The sequence below is a fragment of the Emydura macquarii genome, unplaced genomic scaffold (genome assembly GCF_026122565.2).
Source record: "Emydura macquarii macquarii isolate MOO-44397 ecotype Brisbane River unplaced genomic scaffold, CSIRO-AGI_Emac_v2 contig_369, whole genome shotgun sequence".
NCBI lineage: Eukaryota > Metazoa > Chordata > Testudines > Chelidae > Emydura > Emydura macquarii.
The window spans coordinates 5470634-5494679 of record NW_027130506.1 but is presented as its reverse complement, the minus strand read 5'-3'; the positions used below and the strand labels follow the sequence as shown (position 1 = coordinate 5494679).

The following is a 24046-nucleotide window of genomic DNA, read 5'->3' as shown; positions in this document are numbered from 1 at the left end:
ATTGTCATCATAAACTGACTCAGCTGCTCCAGTATGGATGACTGGGACATGGAGGTTACCTCAGTCTTGTCCTTCTGGGAAGATCTCTCCCATGTGATAAGTGATTCATTTTCGGGCAAGGCAGGGCATGTCCTCATCTAAGGTTCAAGCCAGTTGCACAGCAGATTACACAGTTCCACAAAAGTGCTGTAGGCATTCATGATCCCTCATAACTCAATGATAGGAGCACAGCTGGGACAGCCTAAACTTGTGAAATAGACAAGAGCTTTGTAAAATTGACAACTCCTCTCACTTGAGAGGCACTAGTGGATTGAACAAGACAGCTAGATGGTGAAGAGACCCACCTTTTCCCCCTGTCTGGTCACCACTCAGGTTTATAGTTGCAGGAGGGCTTCTTGCAAAGAACTCTCTCTTTCGTTTTGATATAAAAGAGTCAAGATGCACTTGGCATTATTCACACACTAGGAATGCATCTTTGACTGAGACACATACAATACAGCAAGGTATTTATCACTTAAATATCTCTCCATTATTACACTGGCAATTGGGGATTCTAATGTGTCATGACTGACAGGTGCACACAGCTTTGCTACAAAGTGGTGTAACCAATTATTATTTATTCACTAATGCACTGATGTAACATGCATTCTTTACATGTTATGTCACAGGTGATCCTTCACTACCAGAGATTTCAGATTTTCATTGTCAGTGAGAAGATATGGATTTTGTAGCATAAAATTGTGTAGAGACTCCATGGCTTCTCACATACACAGGTCAAAGCCAACTTATCACTTAAACATATAGTCCTAAACAGTCATGGTTGTAGAAATACTGCTACCAGAAGGAGAACAATCTGTGGCCATCTAGGACTTCATGGTTGTCACTACGTTGCATTCCATGGCTACTCAGTAATTAATGGCAAAAGGGCTAGAATTCAGCTCCACCAGTTCTAAAAGGATGAGCCTGACCACAGAAGCCAGAGTAGACATGCCACAGTTGTCCAGAACTCATGCCATCTGGCTGTGGGCAGTGGGACAGCCCTACATGGGCCAGTTCACATGCTCACTGGTTAGATATAGCTCATCCCTGAGTGCTGGGGATTCATGGAATTCCAACTTCCTCATTGTCACCCTGGATATCTGGAACATGATGGCAATAGAAGGGCTAAATTCCTCTTTCTCCAGAAGTAGATCCCTACTAGATGAGCTAAGATAGAATCCACCTTTGGAAGTTGGCAGTGTAGGTTCTATGACACACAGTTAAGTAGTTCTGAGTCCATCCAAGAGGGCAGTATACACTACCCTGTTCATTACAGTATAGAAAGATGGAATTCCTAGATTTCTCAGTAACATGATATGTGAATACAGGCCCCTCTGATCTTCTTGATTCTAATAATAAGGTCCCAAAATTTAAATTCCGCTTGAAATCTCAAACCCTGACAGAACACCTTAGGTGACTTGATAGCTGTGTCATCAGTATTTGCAAAGAGCTCACAGGCACGTCAATTTGCACACCTGACAAAATAAGGAAATCACACTCATTGCACATCACCATTTGCCAGGCTGTGATCCCTCTGCAGAATATCTTGTTGCTGCAGCTCTACATCAGAGCCCCATTACAGCATGATTCACTCTATAATATGCACAGCTCTCAAATACGTACAGTACCGATGTACGTGTGCCAGATGTGTCATAGAATCTGAGACACTCAGATCCTTGCTTATGCTCTTTTCAACAAGGTACAGAATGCCATTTATTTTATTTATTTTGATTTTTTTAAAATGCACCCATCAATAGCACTGGGGGCAAATGTGATACACTGACCTACTCTAGCTGATCACATCTCCTTCTAGCAGATAACCCCAATACAAATAAGTAAATGTAAAGCTAGCTGAGGCAGTTGCTCAAGTAATAGGGCCTTTTTTTGGTGTTGAAGGTCCCCTCCCCAGTTCAATCCCCATTGACAACAGTGGGATCTGCATGCATGGAACAACTGTTAGTTACAAACTTTGTCACTAAAAACGGTACTTTTGCATAGTTCGTTTGGTCATTTTTGTACCTGTCTCTCATTTGCACAGGCTTTTTAGCTTTGCACATCAACATCCAGACAGAGAAGCAGAGCCCTGCAGTTTCAATAGCTACTGTATTTGCAGGCCAAAGAGTGCAAACACACACACACACACAACTTTTTTTCACCAAATTCAGCTAGACCAGCATATGAACAGCATGGGTATGTAGCATTGCTCTCACGTGGATGGAAGCAGAGCTTCTCGTCTGTAAATAGATCTATTTCAGTGGAAGGGATCATGTTTTGGAGCAAGTGGCTCTGACTTCTATCACAATGTTGCCACTAAGTTCTGAATGACCATGGTGTGTAGCACAGTGTGAGCCATGAGTTCAGTTATGCACATGGACTGAGGGCTTGATTTTACATTTTTTCTGATCAAAACAATATAATAACCTTATGTTTTAAGCTCCGATGGACCAGCTATTCTCAGGGACAGGAGCAGCTCTGATGTAATTAACTAATACAGCAGTTCTCCTGGCATGCCATATCTAGAACTCAAAAGCACTTGGCATACCACCTTTCTCATTTTAATCAAGGCAGCAATAATGGATTCTTACCCTGATGCTATACCTTAAATCAACCAGCATATTACCTGATCGCAGGTCATGCACCACAGTTTGAAAACCACAGAACTATTAACTAACACATTTGTTGTTTTCTTTTAATTAATTGAGATTTATTTAGCTATTATTATCCCTGAATATTAAATATTTTAAAGAGTTTTAAAAAAATAGATTACAGATGAGCCTGAGCCTCAAAATTTGGATCTAAATGCAAAATAATTGACATGAAAATTGAATGTATCTCGTAGTATATATTGTTAGTTTCTGTCTCTATCCCATTCTATAGCACAGATCAGACTTGCATGTAAGAGTTGCCAATGATTCTCATTAAGAGGATGAACATATTTTCAGTGACATATGTCTGACCGACTTAACTTACTTGGCTGGGCACTGCACTCTGTAACACCAAAATAACATACAGCTGGCAGTCTTTGTTCAAATAGTGGTTTAACACCATTAGAAGATGGCCTCACCCTAGAGTAGGTTTAAGGTCATCTGCAAATCATTGTGGTATTAATCACCCCCTTGGACTTTACAAGAGTTGTATTCATTGTTATATATGTAGTTCCTCATTCTTCAAAGGCAAGTAATTTAAAACACACAAACTGGCAGGTCTCAAGGTTGATTTCTGTTGCATTAGATTTATTTGTAACAGAATGGTTGATAAACATTTTCATGATTAATAAAGAACTTTGCCAACAAATTATTTTCTATAAGAAAAGAGGGGCTCAGAGCATCACATCTCACATGTCATCCTGCATGCACACAATGCGCACAACATCCTGTCTCCATTATGGGATGGATACTTCAGTCTACCTCCCAATATTGGTCAGAATTAAAAAGGAAGAATTACCAGGAAATCTTCACTTTCTCTCCTCTCTATAGCATCAGCTAAAACTCTGGGACCAGTGTGATCCCTCCACACCATGACAGGTTTAAGTGCTGCCTGCCACCTCTTTGAGGTGTTGGTACAACCACATCACTGTTTCTGGGACATCGGGTAGTTATAACTATTATTACAGTACTGCCAAGGGTTACCAGATGTCCTGATTTTATAGGGACAGTCCCAATATTCAGGGCTTTGTCTTATATAGGCACCTATTATCCCCCCACCACATCCCAATTTTTCACACTTCTTATCTAGTACTTCCTACTTCATACCTAGTACTGCCCCTGCACAAACACATAGCAAAACAATCCCTGTCTTGGTGAATTTCCAATCTAAATAGAACAGGGAGACAAAGGAAGTACTATTATCCCCATTTTCTGGATGGGGATAGAGGCACAGAGATATTAAGTGAATCATCCAAGATCACACAGAAAGTCTATGGCAGAGCCAGCAATTGCCCCTCCTCCCCCCCGGGCGGGGTTAGGCTAGTACCATAACAGGAAGACCATCATTCCACCATGTACAACTGAGTGTCTTGCAAGGCCCCAAGTCTGAATCTTGGGAAGCAAAGCTACAGGCAGGGCTGACAACAGCAGGGAAAGGGAGGACAATTGTATGAGGGCCCTGAGCTAAGGGTCTGTAACATCTGTGTAAATACAGTGAAATGGGAGTGAGAGGGGCCACAGCAAGCATGAGGTACCCGGGCCCCAAATCTTTCTCGATGGGCCTGGGTGCAGGGCACACTTACAGTTGGTGTTTTGAGTTTTAAGTGAGCTGCTCAAACTAGCTGGTGTTCAAAGTCTGACTTTTTTCTCAACTTCAGTGTTCCATTTTCCTCACTTGCAAACATTTCTCATGTAACCTTCCAAATTCCCTCACTTTCAAACGATTGCTTCGTTTAGACCAGTAGTGCCCTACTAATTATGGATTACATGCACAGTTCTCTATTCACAACTTCAGCTGTGGTTTTAATGCCTTTGTGTGTGTGTGTGTGTGTGTGTGTGAGAAAGAGAGAGAACACATAACACCTTCTCTAGCAAGTATCAGTTGTTGTTGCAATTCCACAAGTCAGCAGATATCTCAGCCCTCTCAGGAAAGGTTGACAACGTGACTTGGATTATGACAGCTAGGCCACTGTGGGGGTGTTTATCTCTCTTGAATTCACTTATACAAAGCAGCCTAGCTCCTTTATTTATTTATTTACCACCGAGTACTGAAGTGGAGTGAAATCATTCATCAGCCAGAGCACTTGCCTGTTTGGTACAGTTTAACATACAACAGCAGCTGTTCCCAACCTATGGAGCAACAGGTAACATTTGACAAAGCAACAACGCAGGGACAGTTATTCACGATTTTTTTCAATTGACACTTCAGATTCTTTTACTGGCAGAATTTCAAAACACACACACACACACCATGAAATGCCAAGAGCACATCTTTTTGAAGAAAAACAAACAGCAGCTAGAAAATTATTTCAAATCCATTGTTGTTTAATTAAATTCATTCGCTAATGTCTTTATTTTCACTTATTTCAAGGATTCATCCTATGTTCTGGGTGCTCTTTTTTTAAAAACCAACATTATAGCAAAAGCTATACATTTTTAAATCATTCTCTCTATAAAATAAACTCCCCTGACAGGACTTAATCATAACAAATGTGTTCAAATTCTGTTTCTGATCACAGAGGTCAAGTTCCACATAAACAACCAGGTCAGCCACCAAATCAAAAGTTCATAAATATAGATGACAAAGCCAACTTAGTTGCATCGGCTGAAAACCCACGCTGGCATATGGGAAAATGTATTCTAAATTCTGCTATCCCCCCACCATCTAATATTTTATCTAGCCCCCATATCCATCTAATCTTCTTGTCTCTCTAGTTTATCTAATCCGATACGTATCTAGCCAATCAATCTCTGTATGTAGCTCCCGGTAGCTCTGCAGCATACCCAGCCGGTTTATCTAGCGATCTAGCTAGCTACCTAGCGTAGAAAATAAAGACGGCTGGAGAAGAAGAGAGAAAACCCTAAGGGTGGACATGGAATTAGATGGGTTTATTGACAAACATTATTATTCTTCACACTGGCGCAGTGACACACGGCAGCTCAGCCAGCAGAGAGGCCAGGACCGAAGTTTCCACTGGGCTGCGGGGGGGGGGTTGTGCAACAAGCAAGAGAAGCTGGCGAAGAAGACGTCAGCGAGCAATAAACAAAGCCACGTGTCTCCCCCCTGATCCAGGGGCCGGGCTAGCGCGGCTCTTCCGGCAACAAAGAGCCTTCAGATAAATACAGCAGCGGCCGCTGCGCGGGGACACGGGCGCGGATCTGAGCGACGGGCTGACAAAAGCCCGCTGGTCTAGCTGCGCAGCTCGGCAACCCCCGCCCCGGCGCGCCCCTCCTAGGCTCCCCAGGGACCGGGAAGGTTCCTCGGTAGAGTCCCCGCGCCTCCAGCGTGGAGCGATGCCTTTTTTGGGGCAGGACTGGAGATCCCCGGGGCAAAACTGGGTGAAAACGGCGGATGGCTGGACGAGGTTCCTGGACGAGAAAAAGAGCAGCTATGTCAGCGATATAAACAGGTGAGTGCGGGCGGGAGGGTGTTTGCTGGAGCCGCTGCGAGGGAGGGGGCTTGTTGCACTGCCGTGGGGACGGGCTGTAGGGGATGCAGTCTTTGCAAAGATTGCAATGTCGCACGCTCCAGTTTAAAGGGCCTGCCGTGCCCCAGGTGCAGATCGGCCCGTTGTATGGGTGCGTGGCGGGTGTTTGTTCCTGCGCCGTGCGTCATTCTGAGCAGGAGGATCAGTGCCCACAACTGAAGTCCTGCAATCATGGGAGGGGAGCAGAGGGGAGAGGAGCAGCGAGGCTGCAGCTGCAGAGACTGGCTCGAGGAGTCAGAAAAACTTTCTCGCTCCAGATGTGAGTTTCAGCTCTTCCTGTGTTGTGTGAGTTCTGGTGGGTTGGTTTTTTTTTTTAAGGATGAACGTTTTTGAGACAAAACCTCAATACATTCCTAGACGACAGCTCATCGTTTTGCTTTTTGTGTTAGCAGCATTTTATTTTCTGCTCGTTAACTGTAGTTTCAGCAAAACTTAATTGTGTGTCTGTTTAATAAGCAGACCTGTTTTTAGAAAGCTGTTGAAGCGAGTGATACCTTGTGAGACCTCTGAGTTCACTGCAGCGCTCCCTTCCCAGTGAGAGCTGGAGGGTTTTGAAATAAGTACCAGACTGTCTGTCTCCTGCAGAGGGTTGGTTTTTGTTGAGGGTTTAACATCTCCCTTGGCCAGCAGGAGGCGCCCTTTGGAGAGGAGGGTTCTAAATTACCCCACACTTGGCTGGGGAGCAGCCAGAAGGACCTGCGTCTGGCAAAAGCTTGTCTTCCATTATGTCTGCTTAAAGTTGGCAACCAGCTGTCCGATGGTCTAAGATGGATGGTTTCAGTATGCGAGCCAGTCTTCCAGTTATTAGAGTCTTTGAAATGTTTTTGGCTGAGTGCACTGTATTAGCCTACAAGAAAACTAGCAGAAAGTGTGGTTGTTTTTGAACGTTTAACTTCTAGAACCCTCATCCACTTATTGTTTGTAATACATCACCCCTTTATCTCTGCTTTCCAAAAAAAAAAAAAGGCTAGTTGTTTAATCTGAGGATTAGTTATACAATCCTTTATTCTGTAACAGAGGCTCTGTGACAAATACAGCGACCAGTTTGAAGCAGTTGTAGCACAGTAATTGAGTTACAAGCAGTCCCTACTAAATTGAGTGGCTTCTGTAATTTCAGAGCCTATCATATTTAAAAACAGAAATTAAAATGTGCAGTTCTATTTTTAAACACTAGGGGCCTTTGTTTTGTGTAAGTGTAACTGACGTATGGCAGCTCTCCTGGTTTATTGATTTGGCATATCCTTGAACATGGCCATTAAACAGAGATCTGCTTTTTGTTCATTAGATGCTCCGATACATGAAGATGTCTAGTCATTTTTAACTCTAAAAGTAAAGATATACATTTTTATTTGATAGCTGTATATGTAAAGCTATTGAAGGTTTAGGATCTCTACCACTTCTAATTAACTATTTAACGGTAGTTTTTCTCCTAAATACAGGGGGAAAGTTTGGTCTTCCTACTTTCATTCTTCATGATCATCCTAGCCTCCGATGTTTGCAGTCTTTGGCATTACCTGACTTTTGTGTCCTGTCTAAGGGAGGAAGTTAATCTCCCTTACCATAGATAACACAAGCAAAAGCTTTTAAGGATAGCGAAGCATTGAGACTTCTGGAGTTTATTTACCCTGGAAAAGTTGGTTCATATACAGCATATATACATGTCTGTGAGGTCCTCTCCTAGTTGAATGATCAAGGTCCAATGTCATTTGCAGGGTCACATGGTCAGTCAGCAGCTCATGCCACTCTAGGACTCAGGAGCTGGTTGGGTGTTGGGCCTTTTTCTTTAGCCACTAAATCATGCATCCGTAGATTTAAAGGAAAGATTGATAATCTGCAGCCAAATTCCCCCCTCACATAGTTCCCATTCACTGGAATATACTTCTCTGAAATTGTACCTGCTGATGTCAGGGCTGAAATGGGATCCAGAGTACTTACTGATTGAAAATTGTATCCCAGGGCCTAAAAGCCTCACCACCTTTACAGTATAGACTTGGGCCTGGAATCTTAAAACCTACTGTCATCATTTTTGGATCATGTAGTTCCATGCTGTGGAGCACCAGTGAGTCATCTGGTCTGCCAATGTTTCTGTGTTCTAATAAAATAAGCATGTAAACAAAAATACAACTTCGGTTGAGAGAGGGATTAGCAAGATTTTGGCTCTGGGTGAACACAGTGGGCCTGGTTCTCCGGCTGCTACATGTGTGCACCAGCTGCAGAATTTGGCCCAGTAAGTATATAGGCACTAGAGAGCTACTCCACTTCTCAACGGCCACCCAAGTGTGTGTGGTTCTGCCTTCCTCTGAGAGAGTGAACTGTAACGTATGTCTGAGAGCAGGGTTGATCACATTTTGTGATGTGCTGTAATTTAGAAATATAAACGGCAGCACCAACAGGTGAGCCCTGATCTTGGTTCATTGACGATTGTGTCAAAATTACCACTGACTTCAATAATACAGGATTGTGCCCTTAACAAGTGTCTCTGAAAACCTTCTGAACCACTGCCAAACTGCACGGGAAAACTTCCAGGGATCTGCTCCCCCCTTTTTCCAGAAGCAAACACTTCCTAAGGCTTCCCAGTTCTCGAGTTTAAGAAATATGATGACCTTGAAGCCATTAATCCTTCACAGATCATAAATAATATTCTTCATGTGTGGCTTGATTACGCTGCATGCAAAGAAAACAGTGGAGGGCAGGCAGTTAAGCTGTTTACAGTGTTGCATGGGTTATAAGCAGGAAGGCTTTGCTGCTACTGTGGCGTGATGACCAACTGGCTTTGAAATAAGTGATCAGGCAGACTCTTCTTGCAAGGCCACTTCTTGTTTTTAAGGAGCAAGGATTAGTAGACTGTGAATTGCAAAAGGAACTTGATCTCTTTGTAGCGGTGGTTTTCACTGGACTTTTAACAAGCTTTTAAAAAGAAAGTTTAAAATCCAAAGTATCAGACTGATATGTAAATAGGAAGAACGTCTGGACTAGCAGACATAACTGTTGGTAACTGCAAAATAATTAGATCGGCACCGTTCTTAAATTCCCTTTGAAAGAAAGGTCTGATCCAGTCTGGCAGTTCCTAATCTAAGGTCCATCAGTCCAGTATCGTGTCTCTGACAGTGGCCAGACCAGATGCTCTGCAGGAAGGTGTAAGGACTCCTCAGTAAATATATGAGGGGTAATCTGTCCTCTTTCCCCACTAGGTCTCATCCACTAGTGATGTAATAAAAGTTTCAGATTATGGAGTCATCAGTAACAAATTGTTGGGATTTGAGATTTAAGACTTAAATCAGAACTGAAATCCCTCCCTTTCACAGTTTAATGATTTGAATTTAATATCTGAATCTGGCACAGTAATTCATCATATAAAATCATTACATATTCTGTGGAATTTATTTTTTAGTAAAGTTTTTATTTTTGCACAGGAAATTTCTTAAAATGCTACCATCTTGATATTTTATGCTGGCTTTCTCTCACTTTTCTTTCAGTCCCTCTAGTAAACCACAGTTACCACAAATCCAAACTTCACACACACCCGTCTCTGTCTCTGACATAGACCATTTTTAACCTCATAAAACCAACTGCCTAGAGAAGTATTTCCTAATTGAGCTGCACCAGTAATACCCAGCGGAACTGTGAGTTCCATCAGCTGTTTCCGTTTTCCGTTTTCCAGTGCTGCCAGCCTGACTCACTAGCTCAACTTCTCACTGAGGTAGGAAGCCAGGGAGGTAAACTAGATAGCAGGGGACATAGAGGTGGGCTCAGAGAGAGGTGCAATAGGGGCGAGAGGTGCAGTAGGGGGTGATATGGGTCAGATTGGTTGTGCGGAGTAAATAGAGTGAATGGGGGGAGGGGAGGGGAAAGCGTGAAGATGTATGGGGAGGCACCAACCATTCCTCCTTTAATACCCCATTAATACCTCCATGCCCCAAGGTGCTGGGGGAGGTCTTCATTTTCTCCAGCTCTAGTTCCAGGCTTGTGGCCCAACTCGTATGCATCAGACCAGAACACTTCTGTGGTTTACTAGAGGAAGAAGCTGCCTCAGGAGCAGAGTCATTAGCTCAGCACAGTATTAGTCAGATGCCTAAGAACTGGACTTCAAAATGTCAGAGCAAGGGTCTGTCATGTAATTTGTCTGCACAGCCCCACACTTTCAGTGTCACTGCAAACAAGCTGCTAACAGCTGAGCTAACCTTCCATACATTACTATGATACTCTGTCTTCTGTTAGTTATGTATTCTTTGTCTACACTTGCTTTTGAGCAAGCTGATCTCTTTAAGTTACTTTGTTTTGCAGCAAAGAGAAAGAGAAAATTCTATCTTTGGTGGGGTTTTTCCTTTTTATTTATCCAGCATCAAATATTTTTAAAATGTTATTTAAAAACTGGAACAAATAAACAGCACAAAAATGCCCAGCTTAGGTTAAACATGAGCCTGGTAGGAAGGGAAACAGCTTAACTATTTAGCGTCATTTCAAAAGGGACTGCTTATTTGCACACCTCTCAGACAGGGAGCTCTCAATGCAGCGTACAAAGCAATGAATTGGAGCATTTGTCTGAGCCCCATGAGCGTAATGAGATTGACCTCGCCCTCAAAAGAAGAAAGCAAGAAACAGGTACAGGCCCAAATGAGTGTTACTGAAAGCCGGTGGTGACAAAACAGAACTCAGGACCAGACTTTCAAACCAGGCCCCTTCAATACAGATCTCCTTCTCCTTCCTTCCTGCAGGCTCCTGGAAAGGAGGAGGCTCCCTTTTCTTTTCCATGTCCTACCCTGTAGCTCCTGATGTGTTGCTTCTTTAGTTCTCCTGAAGCCACCTGATTCCTGCCAGGGTGTGTGTCTTTTTCCCCACTGTCCCCAATCCACCCATTATATAAATGACTCCAGTGCAGTGCCAGCTCTGCTGGTACTGCTCACTGCTCTCTCTAGCAGCAGGAGCATCTGCTGCCTTTCCCTGTTCTCCACAGAGATCTGAACAGCAATGAAATTGATCAGTCTTCTCAGTTTCACTCTGCTACTTTGACAGTACTTATGTAGAGTTACACAAACATCACTGGGTTTTGGATCAAGCCCTTAAAGTCAATGAGTCTTTTTCCACTGACCTCCAGTGAGTTTGGTATTATACTCTTAAAAGAAAAAAAAAAGAGCTCTCGGTCCCTTTGCCATATATTATACAGTCAAACAAAAATAAATACACAGCCTCTGTAAATGCAGGAAGGGGAAGAATACAGTCTGGCCACAGATCCCAACCTTTGATACATACCACCCACTTGTCTGCAGACTCAGGAAGACAAGCACTGAAAGATGAATCAGGGTTGTGTTATCTTTGTAACCATAGAAGCTAAAAATAATGGCTTTTTTTAAATTAAAGCTTAGTTTTCTCCCCAGCCCTTCCACTACTTGGCAGGAAAAGCTTTTTACTCACAATCAGATAGTGCTTTCTTCAAGCACTCTGGTTAAACGCTTTCACAGGTGTGCATTATGCTTCATAAAACCTAGCATGCCCCTGCCTGAAGGAGTTGCACTCTAAGGGCTTGTCTACACTTACCTCCGAGATTCAGCGGCAGTCGACCGGAGATATGCAAGCTACACAAAAAACGTGCGTAACTCTTGTTGACTTCTCTGCTTCTGTTCTGCGCGCCATCTTCACTGCACTGTGCCACTTGAGAAGGTGGTCTTAATACGTTGATTTCTGGATCGACTGAGCGGGTCTTCTCTGACCGCTCAGTCGATCCAGAGAAATCGATCTGATGGCGGTGAATTTGCCGCCGTCAGTGAAGACGTAGCCTAAGTTAGATACAGCATATGGGAGGAATTGATGATGTAAGATAAACAGGCAGAGGTAAAAGGAAGGACAAGGGTATAGTGCAAGGTCATGAACTTGGTTGTGTAACATGCATTGGGTGTGCTCCTATTTATTACAATTATGTATATAAACTAGCACAAGAATTGGGCGAGTGAGGTATTGAATGTTTTATGAGAAAATGTCTTCATTATTGGACTGTAAAATTGCTTCTAGTTCTCTATAGAATAGCACTTAGAATGAACTGTTTAACTGCAAACAAATACATGGGGTACTGGAACGAAATATGTGGAAAAAGTAAAATCTAGTTCTTACAGTAAAAAGTTCCCAAGACCACAGACTAAATAGATTCTCTGCCTTGTATCATTCACAGTTACTGCAAAAAGGAGGATTACAACAAAGAGAATCTCTTCAACAACATGAACTATGATGTTGCTGCCAAGAAGAGAAAGAAGGACCTGCTGAATAACAAGACAAAGATTCAGTGTAAGACAGCAAATGGGGGACTTTTAAAATCAAAGTTGCTTGATTTTTATATATATATATATTCTCTCATAAAATATATGAGATACTTGTGTGTGCTGCAGCACTTCCAGAAGCTTCTTGAGAGTCTCTGCACCCATGTTTGACCTAAGTAGAGAACTTGGATACATTTTAATATGAAGATTTATGCCTGTATTATTAATCCCTTCTCCAAGTGTTTGTACTTGTTGTGTTCAAATTTTTGTCATTTGTATTTGACAGAGGGAGAGTAATTTTTTCCTATGGTACATTCAAGTGAACCAGTTCCAATTTTTTCCCCTCCTGTAGATTTCCTTGTGCACAATAGATTGAATTCATTTTCCTTTCCACATGTGCACTTAAACCCATTTTGTTAAAGCCTGAGTGTGAATTCTGATCTTATCTGTACTATGCAAAGTACCTGCAAAATGAAATATAAGATTCAGACTCAGTCTCAATAGTGGACGGTTTGAACTCTGTTATATGCACAGTTAAAGAAAGCCCCTATCTCCAAGTTGGCTCCATATAGGTGGATCCATGGGATTCCACACAGGCACAGGATCTGCGGGGATCTGATTGCAGGATAGATACCTAAATTCAATGTATGTGAAGATTACAAACATAACCCTTTTCACTTCCTCTCCATGTATGTTTATGATTCTCACAATATTTATTGGCTCACTATGCAATCCCCAGGATTTTTTCAACAACTGATGTGAGACTTTAGTCCTTGGTGTGATTGTAGTTAAATGTGCAATGTGAACAAGTTGTTACTGTGACAGCCTTTAGTCAGATATCACCTTAGTCACTAACTTAAATGCAATGATTCAGGATCTGCACTTGGGTACATGTGTAACTTTTGTTTCCAGACTTGAGTGCATGTACATTTGGCATTGTTTCCTTTTTTGCAGAAAGCAAGTGTGTTTTTTCTGGGAATGGGGAGGAGTGGGGGAACTGTTCATCTCTAATAATGTTAGTTGGTAAATGGCCACTGTGTAATACACTGAAGGTCATAGTTCAGTGAGGTGAATGGGATGGGAGAGGGCTGCATATGTTCCTGTCTCTTGGATCAGCTGTTGGATAATTAGAGATACCTTTCTGCAAGTTTGGGTTAACAATACAGCAGCATGATGTGTGTTTGGGGGAAGGGTGTGGAGTCAAACTAGGGGGAAGAAGAAAGATATTTTTAACTTCTGTTATTAAGATGTCTGAAAGGGACTCCCTTTTAGGAAAGGAACTCCCACAAAATGTGGAAAGTTTCAGGCCCAAATAAGATTTTTGTTTTTCTGTTTTAGAAAGAGTCATGCAATGAAAGCTATTTCTAATGGAACGCCCTATGTAATTCTAACTCTAGCACACACTGCTATAAACACTAAGGTGACTGTTTGTCTAGTGTCTTATGACATTTCTTGTTCAACTTCAGGGTTAACACGTTAACCCAAACTCTGTAACTGAGGTAATGAATAGTTAATGAAATCAATAACAATAAAATCTGGCTGTCAGCCATGCTCACTGTCAGAGAGAAAGAAAACAAGTGGCTGCAGTATATCCACAGCATATAGATTAAACCTCTTCAGTCTTGGACTGCATCACTGAAACACAAACCTTTCCTAGGATCCTGGCTGTTGCCTCAGATGAAAGAATATGGAAACAAAGCAATTCATTGAGAGCCTGATTCTTATCTGTGTTACTTCTGATTCACACCAGTGTAACTCCACAAGAGTCAGTGGAGTAATGCTAGTATAGAATTGGTGTGAGAATAGAACTGGGCTCCATTTTTCTTCAGAGTTGGATTTTTATTATATGTAAAATAAGTGAACAAAATCTGTCTTTGTCTGAACAGATTTTCATCAAGAAAAATGGATTTATGTCCACAAGGGAAGCACAAAAGAAGTAAGTACCCACTGATTTATTTCCCCCATACCGTTTGTCCAAAGATTGTTATGTATTGGGCCAGATCTTCAGATGGTGCAAATCAGCATCGCTCCATTGAAATAAATGGAGCTGTACTGATTTTCGCCACCTGAGAATCTGGCCTATGATTACTATTGTAGTAGTGACTACAAGCCCCAATCAGGGCTCCATTGTGCGAGGCTCCGTACATATATAAAACAGAAAGATGACATTGTTTGCTTGCCTCTACCAAAATCTAGTGGTAAACTAAGCGGTGACACAATTAGAAGCTTTCAGACAGTTAAGCACTAGAAAGAAAAGTACTACAGTTCAGCACATCTGCTTAGTTGTGTGTACAGAGAGGAGCAGCTGTAAGAAACCACTTTGTACATAGGCCCTTCATGTTGAGCCCTAGGAATGTATTGCTTACTTATCTTGTGAAATTCTTGAAATAGATCAAATTTAGATATTTGGAGGGCATGCATAGGGCCCAGTTCTCTTCTAAGAAACACAGTCAGAGCTCCCACTGGGCCACATTCACTGGGGACATGAGTAGTTCCATTGAAGTCATTTCTCCATTTAAAGTCCAATTCCATTGAAGTCATTGGAGATATGGCCACTTACACCAGCAATGAGTTTGTCCCATAGCATGTCCCTTTAAGTATGTTAAGATGCTATGCTGGCCTGGACCACATACACCCATGACTCTCTCTTCAGACTATTGTACAACAAAACATGACCCAGCTTTGGTTTTTTTCACTCTCAGCGTCATGGTTACTGCACCTTGGGAGAAGCTTTCAACAGACTTGACTTCTCAAGTGCTATCCTAGATTCCAGAAGGTTCAACTATGTTGTAAGGGTGAGTAGAATGCTATAATTTACTTTGCCGTAACTTCTAGGGCAGACACCAATTGCTTAACTTAACTGAGCTGAGAACAAGTTCTGGACTGGAAAAGATCTGCAAGACTGTGCCGTGGTCTCCCTGAGTGCAGGAGGGAAGCTTCAAAAAATAGTTAATGAAGCATTGTCTGATGCAGAGAAGGGAGGGTCTATCTGTTAGAAATTGCTGCATGGGTAGGATAGATCACACATAGCCTTCCTTTAGATCCAGTGAAAATGGGGGCTAATGTGGGAGAGTGGAACAAGATTCTGGGACTTCCTCCAGATTTCCTGATCAAACTGTTTTTATTTTGAAGCCTCTTAGGTATTAAGTCTGTATGTGACTGGGGGAGGGAGGAAGCAGTCGTGTTGTTTTTTTAAATAAAGTTATTACCATCTGTTCAATGGCCTCTCTGAAATGAGTTGGCCATCTCAGTCTTGTTCCTGATGGACAGGTCTCCATGTCACAAGCTGATAAATGAAGTAGCAGTCTCAGCAGGGTGGCCAGGTGTGCAATAGTTACAGGAACTGACTGCTTACTTGCTTCTGGAGGTGGTCCATTCATCTCATGGTTGAAGCACTCTGGCAGGGAACTGCGGAGGAACTTTGTAATGTTGATGCCTGTGCTCTATCTGCTTTTGGAGAGCTTCACTCCAGGGTTATCAATCCAGCCCCTTAGTGAAATCTAAATTCAAGTTTTGGTTGGTGTAACTGTATCTTTGGTGTAGGCTACAAAGTACAAGATGAAGTCCTGGGTACCGCAGAGGGCCCACAGTTCCCTTGCATGGTGGATTTGAGATGCAGGTGAAGGTTACAGTTCCCTGAATGCCAGGGACACTAAACGTGCAGTGACATATTCTATGGGATGGGAGAAATTTGTGAGTGAAGTGTATAAGATCGTGGCTAACTTAAAGGAACCACTGGCTACAAATGCCATGAGGAAGCAGAGCTACTGCAGAGCCATATGTTGTGGCAGCTTCAACAGACCAGCTGCTTTGTTGCCCTTACATAACCTCTTATTTGGCTGAAGGATTCCTTAGCTCCAAGCTTCTGTGCAGGTTCCCCATGCCAAGCCCTCTTATTCTGGCTTCTCAGAGAAGACCAGGAGTTCATCTTACATTGGCAGCGTTCACAGGGTGTTGTTTTTATTCCATGATTCTGTGTCCAGTAACCTCTTTATGCGCACATTATCCATTATCTGTAATTTCAGAATACACTCATTGAGGCTGAGAATTCTATCAACTACTTTTTAATGGCAAAAAAGCAGCTAGAAAATCTGTTATGAATTCAAGGTTGTCTATAAACAACTCCTTTTCACATTTCATCAGCAGTTAATCATTGGAGGAGCACCAGCTGTTTAGGTTTCAGGTTCTAGTGCAAAGTTTTTGCTGGCGTATTGCTCTTCCCCAGTGAGTCAAATGTTATAGAAGAGTCAGCCAAAAAGATGATACTCAGGCTAGCCTGTTGTCTAGTCAGATGTAGGTCAAGCATTCTAAGCGTCCAATCAAAACCTCTGTCTCACTGGGTAGGGTAGAGATGTCTTTGTTACTCAAATTACCATGGAGTTAACCTCTTGTTGCCCAGTGGGGTCATTTTTAATTGCATGAAATTAATTTAAGCCCTTTTTTTTTCTCTTAAGCTCCCTTCAGAATCAACTCCTCTGTGCTGTCTATGCTACCCTTAATGTAGCATGCCACCCATTACCCACCTATGTAATGAAGGGTTTAAGTGGCATTTCTTTCTAAACACCAGTTATGGAACTAACTAAGCTATTGTACAAGCTACCACGAATCAGGTCAAATGCAGTTTCTAGAAACATAGCAGACTTTTTTGGGCACTCATCCAACATAATCATGCCCAGTATCCTTCATTGCCTGGATGTTGGGCATGATGCTCCTTTCAGAAGTCATTTTGGCTTTTAGATTTTAAGAAAGAGCATCCAAATAGTGTCTTAAATTAGACTGGAATAGAGAGGGGAGGTTCACATGATCTCTTTTACCTGCCACTCTCTTTCACTTGTGCTGATCATTGGTAATGGAAAGGGGCGATCAGATCCTTTTCTGTAGACTAAATAAGCCCAGTTCCCTCAGCCTCTCCTCATAAGTCATGTGCCCCCTAATCATTTTCATTGCCCTCCGCTAGACTCTCTCCAATTAGTCCACATTCTTCCTGTAGTCGGGGACCCAAAACTATACACAATACTCCAAATGTGGCCTCATCAGTGCTAAATAGAGGGAAATAATCACTTCCTACTAATGCTCCTACTAATGCAGCCCAATATGCCATTAGCCTTCTTGACAACCAGGGCACACTGCTGACTCATATCTAGCTTCTTATCCACTGTAAATCCCAGGTCCTTCTCTGCAGAACTGCTGCTTAGCTAGTTGGTCCCTAGTCTATAGCAGTGCATAGGATTCTTCCGTCCTAAGTGCAGGACTCTGCACTTGTCCATGTTGAATCTCATCAGATTTCTTTTGGCTCCATCTTCCAATTTGTATAGATCGCTCTGTATCCTTTCCTTACCTTCCAGAGTATCTACCACTCCCCTCAGCTTAGTGTCATCCACGAACTTGCTGAGAGTGCAATCCATCCCATCATCCAGATCATTAATGAAGATGTTGTACAAAACCGGCCTCTGGACCGACCCCTGGGGCACTCGCCCATTGAGCCCAATGATCTAGCCGGCTTTCTATCCACCTTATAGTCCATTCATCCAACCCATACTTCTTTAACTTGCTCATAAGAATACTGTAGGAGACTATACCAAAAGTTTTGCTAAAGTCAAGGTGTATCAACGTCCACTTTCCCCACATCCACAGAGCCAGTTATCTCATCATAGAAGGCAATCAGGTTGGTCAGGCATGACTTGCCCTTGGTGAATCCATGCTAACTGTTGCTGATCACCTTCCTTTCTTCCACGTGCTTCAAAATGGATTCCTTGAGGACCTGCTCCATGATTTTTCTGGGAACTGAGGTGAGACTGACCGGTCTGTAATTCCCCGTTACTCCTTCCCTTTTTTGAAGATGGGCACTATATTTGCCTTTTTTTAAATTCTCCGGGACCTCCCCCAATCACCATAAGTTTTCAAAGATAATGGCCAATGGCTCTGCAATCACATCAGCCAACTCCTTCAGCACCCTGAGATGCATTGCAGCCGACCCCATGGACTTGTGCATGTCCAGCTTTTCTAAATAGTCCTGAACCTGTTCTTTCACCAATGAGGGCTGCTCATCTCCTCCCCATACTGTGCTACCCAGTGCTGTAGTCCAGGAGCTGACATAGTCTGTGAAGACAGAGGCAAAAAAAGTATTGAGTACTTCAGCTTTTTCCACATCATCTGTCACTAAGTTGCTTCCCCTATTCAGTAAGGGGCCCACATTTGCTCTGCTCTTCTTCTTGTTGATAACATACATGTAGAAACCCTTCTTGTTATCCTTCATGTCCCTTGCTAGCTGCAACTCCAATTGTGCTTTGGCCTTTCTAATTTCACTCCTGCATGCTCAAGCAATATTTTTATACTCCTCCCTAGTCATCTGTCCAAGCTTCCACTTCTTGTAAGCTTCCTTTTTGCATTTAAGCTCACCAGAGATTTCTCTGTTAAGCCAAGCTGATCACCTGCCATATTTGCTATTCTTTCCGAACATCATGATGGTTTGTTCCTGTGCCCTCAATAAGGCTTCTTTAAAATACAACCAGGTCTCCTAGGCTCCTTTCCTTCTCATATTAGCTTCCCAGGGGATCCTGCCATCAGTTCCCTGAGGGAGTCAAAGTCTGCTTTTCTGAAGTCCAGGATTTGTATTTTGCTGCTCTCCTTCTTTCCTTTTGTCAGGATCCTGAACTCGACCATCTCATGGTCACTGCTGCCCAGGTTGCCATACAGTTCTACTTCCCCACCAATTCTTCCCTGTTTGTGAGCAGCAGATCAAGAGGAGCTTGGCCCCTAGTTGGTTCCTCCAGCACTTGCACAAGGAAGTTGTCCACAACACTCTCCAAAAACTTCCTGGATTGTCTGTGCACTGCTATATTATTCTCCTAGCAGATGTCAGGGTGATTGAAGTCCCCATGAGAACCAGGGCCTATGATCTGGAAACTTTCACTAGTTGTCTGATGAAAGCCTTGTCTACCTAATCCTCCTGGTCTGGTGGTCTATAGCAGACACCCACCACAACATCACCCTTGTTGCGCTCTTGCCTCTAAACTTTACCCAGAGACTCTCAACTGGTTTTTCTCCAGTTTCATACTGGAGCTCTGAGCAGTCATACTGTTCTTTTACATACAGTGCAATTCCTCTACCTTTTTTCCCTTGCCTGTCCTTTCTGAATAGTTTATACCCATTCATGACAGTGCTCCAATCTTGTGAGTTACCCCACCAAATCTCTGTTATTCCAATCACATAGTAATTCCTTGACTGTTCCAGGACTTCTAATTCCTCTTGCTTGATTCCCAGGCTTCTTGCATTCATGTACAGGCACCTGCAATAATCAGGAGACCTCCCCTGTTGCACCCTCTTCCTTGTGCTTTCTCCTGGTATCCCAATTCCCCACTTATCTCAGGGCTTAGATCTCCATCCCCCAACAAACCTAGTTTAAAGCCCTCCTCACTAGGTTAGCAAGCCTGTCTGTGAAGATGCTCTTCCCTCTCTCCATTAGGTGGATCCCGTCTCTTCCTAGCAATCCTTCTTCTTGGAACAACATCCCATGGTTGAAGAATCCAAAGCTCTCTCTCTGACACCACCTGCGTAACCACACATTTACTTCCACAATTCGATGGTCCCTACCCAGGCCCTTTCCTTCCACAGGGAGGATGGACGAGAACACCACTTGCGCCTCAAGCTCCTTTATCCTTCTTCCCAGAGCCACATAGTTTGCAGTGATCTTCTCAAGGTCATTCTTGGCAGTATCATTGGTGCCCACGTGGAGAAGTAGGAAGGGGTAGCGGTCCGAGGGCTTGATGAGTCTCGGCAGACTCTCTGTCATATCCTGAATTCCAGCTCCAGGCAAGCAGCACCTTCTCAAGTTTCCTGGTCTGGATGGCAGACGGATTACTCCATCCCCCTTACGAGGGAGCTCCTGACCACCCCCACCCATCTCCTCATTGGAGTGATGGTCATGGAACCCCCATCCCTAGTACAATGCATCTCATGCCTTCCAATCAATGGGTTTCCTAATCCCTTCCCTCAGATGACTCTTCCAAACCATTCTCTGCAGTAGTATCTGTGCAGAGAGCCTGAAAATGGTTGCTTACCTCTATCTGCATTGGGGGTATATGGGTTCTTCTCTTTCTTCTTCTGGAGGTCACACGCTGCCAATTTTTTTCCCTGTTCTTCAGTCCCACCTGCTCTACCCTCTCTGATTCTTCAGCACACTGTGCCTGCAGTACCAAATCCCGACTTCTGTCCAGAAAGTCTTCATTTTCTCTGATGCAATGCAGGGCTGATATTTGGATCCCTAGTCCTTTAACCTTCTCTTCCAATATGAAGACCAGCTTGCACTTCATACAGACAAAGTTGCTTCTATCCTCTGGGAGAAAGACAAACTTGGCATATCCTGTGCAGGTCACAACAGCTGATTGCTCACTATCCATTTTATCTTCTTTCTGAGAGCCTCTTCAAATGTTGTATTTACTGCTCAGAGAAGCCTGAAAGGTGAAAAAAATTCTGTGGGAAGTCCCCAAACCAAACTCCCAGGCAAACTCCCTCTGTTTGCTTCTCCTCTGCTCTGTCTAGCATTACATGCAGCCTTGTACCCTTTGATTAAGGATAAGGAAAACTAAAAAAATTTAGTTGAGGAAAAAATGTAAATTTTAAAATATAATTTTATTTAAAACTGAATATCTTAAGCTTCAGGGGCAGTCTTAGTTTAGTAGGAAGATCTACTGATGAGCCATCCACTAGGCACCCTGGGCGTGATTTTTTTTCAGAAGTACTGAACACCTGTGGCTCCAGCTGACTTTGATTGTCATTGTGGGTACTCAGCAGTTCTGCAAATGAAGCCACATAAGCGGGACACAGAATTTCTAAAGTCTGATTGTTCCTTCTCTTTAGAAATGTCTCTAGCACTTTAAAGACTGCTCTGCATGGTCTGAGACACCACTTGGTAAAGAGAAAGAGTACATGAGAGTCAGGCCCCTAAAGCCTCTTCACACTGCAAGAGTGGCATAAAGGAGGCCTTCATGTGAATGAGAGTCAGGCCGAAAATAGTGGAAAAGTATCTTTCTGACTTGAAGCTGATTTCATTAATAGAGTTACACCAGAAATCAACTTGGCCTGTGAAGTTTTAGATCTTGTTAATTTAATTTGCAGGGCTCTGCTGTATGACAGCTTAAAGCTTTGACCAGGAGATAGAAAAATGAATTGTGGCATTTCCAGATTTTTCCCATCACTCACAGTGGAAGTAGCAGAATTCAAGACTAAAATCAGTGCATGTTCTCATTTCACTGGGTATGTCTACACTGTGCCTACACTGATTCCGCTGCGTCAGGCTTGACAGATTGATTGACAGCAGGATGGATTGAGTGGGCAATGGAGACCCGCTCAGTTGATCCCAGAAGTGCTCTTTGTTTGATGCAGTAACTCCAATCCCCGGAAAAGAGTAACGCTGCATCGACCAGAGGGCATTTTCCGTCAGCGCAGCACAGTGAAGACGCTGTGGTAAGGGAGCATAAGTAAGTCGACAGCAGATACGCAAGCTACATACTATAGAATGTATATCTCCTGTCGACCCAGCGTGGCAGTGTAGACCAGGCCTCTGAATTACCTCTCATGCGAGCTTTATTAAGTTTTTCCAGTAGTTTTTTTTTTTTTTAAAAGCACAGTTTAAAAGTATGAAACTTTCTAATGTAAGATGACTGTTTTAAAAAAAAATTAATCTGCCAAACCATCTTAAATGTGAAACCATTGCCAAATCTCTGGTGGATACTAGCTCATAAAATACCATGTGCACAGGATTTGCTCATGAAAGGCCCTTCCTGTAGATGAATTTCCTCTTTGGATCCCTTCTACAAAGCCTCACAGTTTTGCTAAATTTGCTAAAAAGTTTAAAAATGCTAATTTTGCTAAGATTTGCTAAATCTTAAAGTCTTCCAGGATTATTAGTGACTTATTAGAGTGAGGTGGAGGTGATTTGGAAACTGCTTTTTGCTAAGAACTGCTAGAAGTTTGGCAAGTATGTTTCTCTTAAAAATTCAGTCAGCCATAGTCAAGCGGTTTCACGTTTTTCGGTGGGAGAGGACATTTCTTTAGCAATATTGGCCTTGTCTTGATACACTCATTATGATGTAGTATCAACAGTGTGCTAGGTGTTGCTTTTAATGCCTGACACAAATTCTTGTTTGCGTCATGTTAAAAAGACCCATGCCTGTCTATCCATTATTTAGGCTCAGAGTAAACCCTTCACATTTTCAGCTTGCTAGAGCTACATAGTAACGAGAACAATTTGGGCCCAGTGTTTTAATCTTGATGTGGTCATGGTTACAGTGCTATTAAAAATGGAAAATGCACAAAAGTACACATGTAAATAAGTAAAATGAGATGACTCCTTTAAACACCACAGCAGCCTCCAGAGCTGTTGATTGTTTTCTGAAATGTTCATTTATCAGACAACAGTGAGATTTTGCAGACTTTCCTTGCTTCAGAAGGATTTGCCATGCGAGAGTTTCATAGCATTATGTTGCAAGAGATGACAAGCTGTCACTGTAACACTGTATGTCAGCATATAAAAGCTCAGGGCTTGATCCTGACCTCAACTGCGTGGGTACAGATCTGTAGAACTGTATGATCTGTACAGCTCATACTTGGCCTAATGTACATTCTTAAATTTATGTATTTTTAAATTGCTATTAGACATAGTATTGGTAGTCCTGGATTTATACCACATTATAACAGCATCTGTTAGTTAAATTACTATAACTCACGGTACAGACACTGACAGATCCACCATCACATTTACTTCAAGCTGAAACTTGGAATATGAGGTTTCAGCCACAGAGCAAATAGGAGGGCTGGAAGTGGGAGAGATTGTTTTCATTATAATATCTTTATTTTAGGTTGGATGTTAAAAGCCAGATCCTCCTCAGCTGGGGGAAATCAGTGTAGCTCCATTGATTTACCATAACTGAGGATCTGATCCTAGATGTTTAATTTTCCATTCTGACTTTTCTAGTTTGACACTTTTTTCACACTTCTCTAACTCCAAAAAGTTGCCCTTTAAGAATCACATCATGCGTACGTACTGTATTAAAACGGTGCTTTTAATTACTTCAGTTCCCTTACCTGGACAGTTCTGTAGCAAAGTTTTTAGAAGCTTCTAGCTAAGAAGTGTTTCGAGTACAATGCTAACACTAATCCTGTCACTACAGAAAATTAAAACTGTTCCAATAGTAGCTATTCTGCACTAGCATGTCAGTTACTGATGCTGTGATCTGTACTCTGGCACATGACAAAATGGCTTTAATAGGAGTCCCAAAATGAGGTTTGACTAGTGTTGGGCAGCACTTTTTTTGGCTGAAACCAAAAGTTGCCAAGCTTCACACTTAGAGCACATTTTGTTCCCAGTCCCAACCCACAAGTCTCTTCACTTGCTGCCCCTCATACATTCAGCCCTTGCTGCTATTTGTGGAAGGAGGCCCAGTAGACTTCCCACTCCCAAAGTCTTCTGGAGGCAGCATGCTGGCCTGCTTCTTTCTAAACACACCAGTCTGGGGCTTTCTGGTTCAGACGCAGGGGATATTGGGCTGGCATCCTTCTTTCTCCACCTCTAATAGCCTAGAAACGCTGAAATCTCTTGTGCTGCTAAAGGATAGTTGCCCTCTTA

The 24046-nt window shown here is 42.7% G+C and overlaps 1 protein-coding gene across 2 annotated transcripts in view; it reads left to right on the top strand.

The window, feature by feature from the left end:
* The first annotated feature begins 5558 nt into the window (after window positions 1–5558).
* FBXO32 (F-box protein 32) overlaps window positions 5559–24046 on the top strand; it is a 36766-nt gene continuing 18278 nt past the window's right edge. The window contains exons 1-4 of one of the 2 annotated variants that reach the window (XM_067531114.1): window positions 5559–6094; window positions 12336–12448; window positions 14307–14356; window positions 15123–15215. In XM_067531114.1, the coding sequence (XP_067387215.1) occupies window positions 5979–6094; window positions 12336–12448; window positions 14307–14356; window positions 15123–15215 (372 nt within the window). In that variant the 5' untranslated portion in view covers window positions 5559–5978. Of the gene's footprint in view, window positions 6095–6231; window positions 6432–12335; window positions 12449–14306; window positions 14357–15122; window positions 15216–24046 lie in introns of those variants that run through there. The other variant, XM_067531123.1, reaches the window with a different exon arrangement.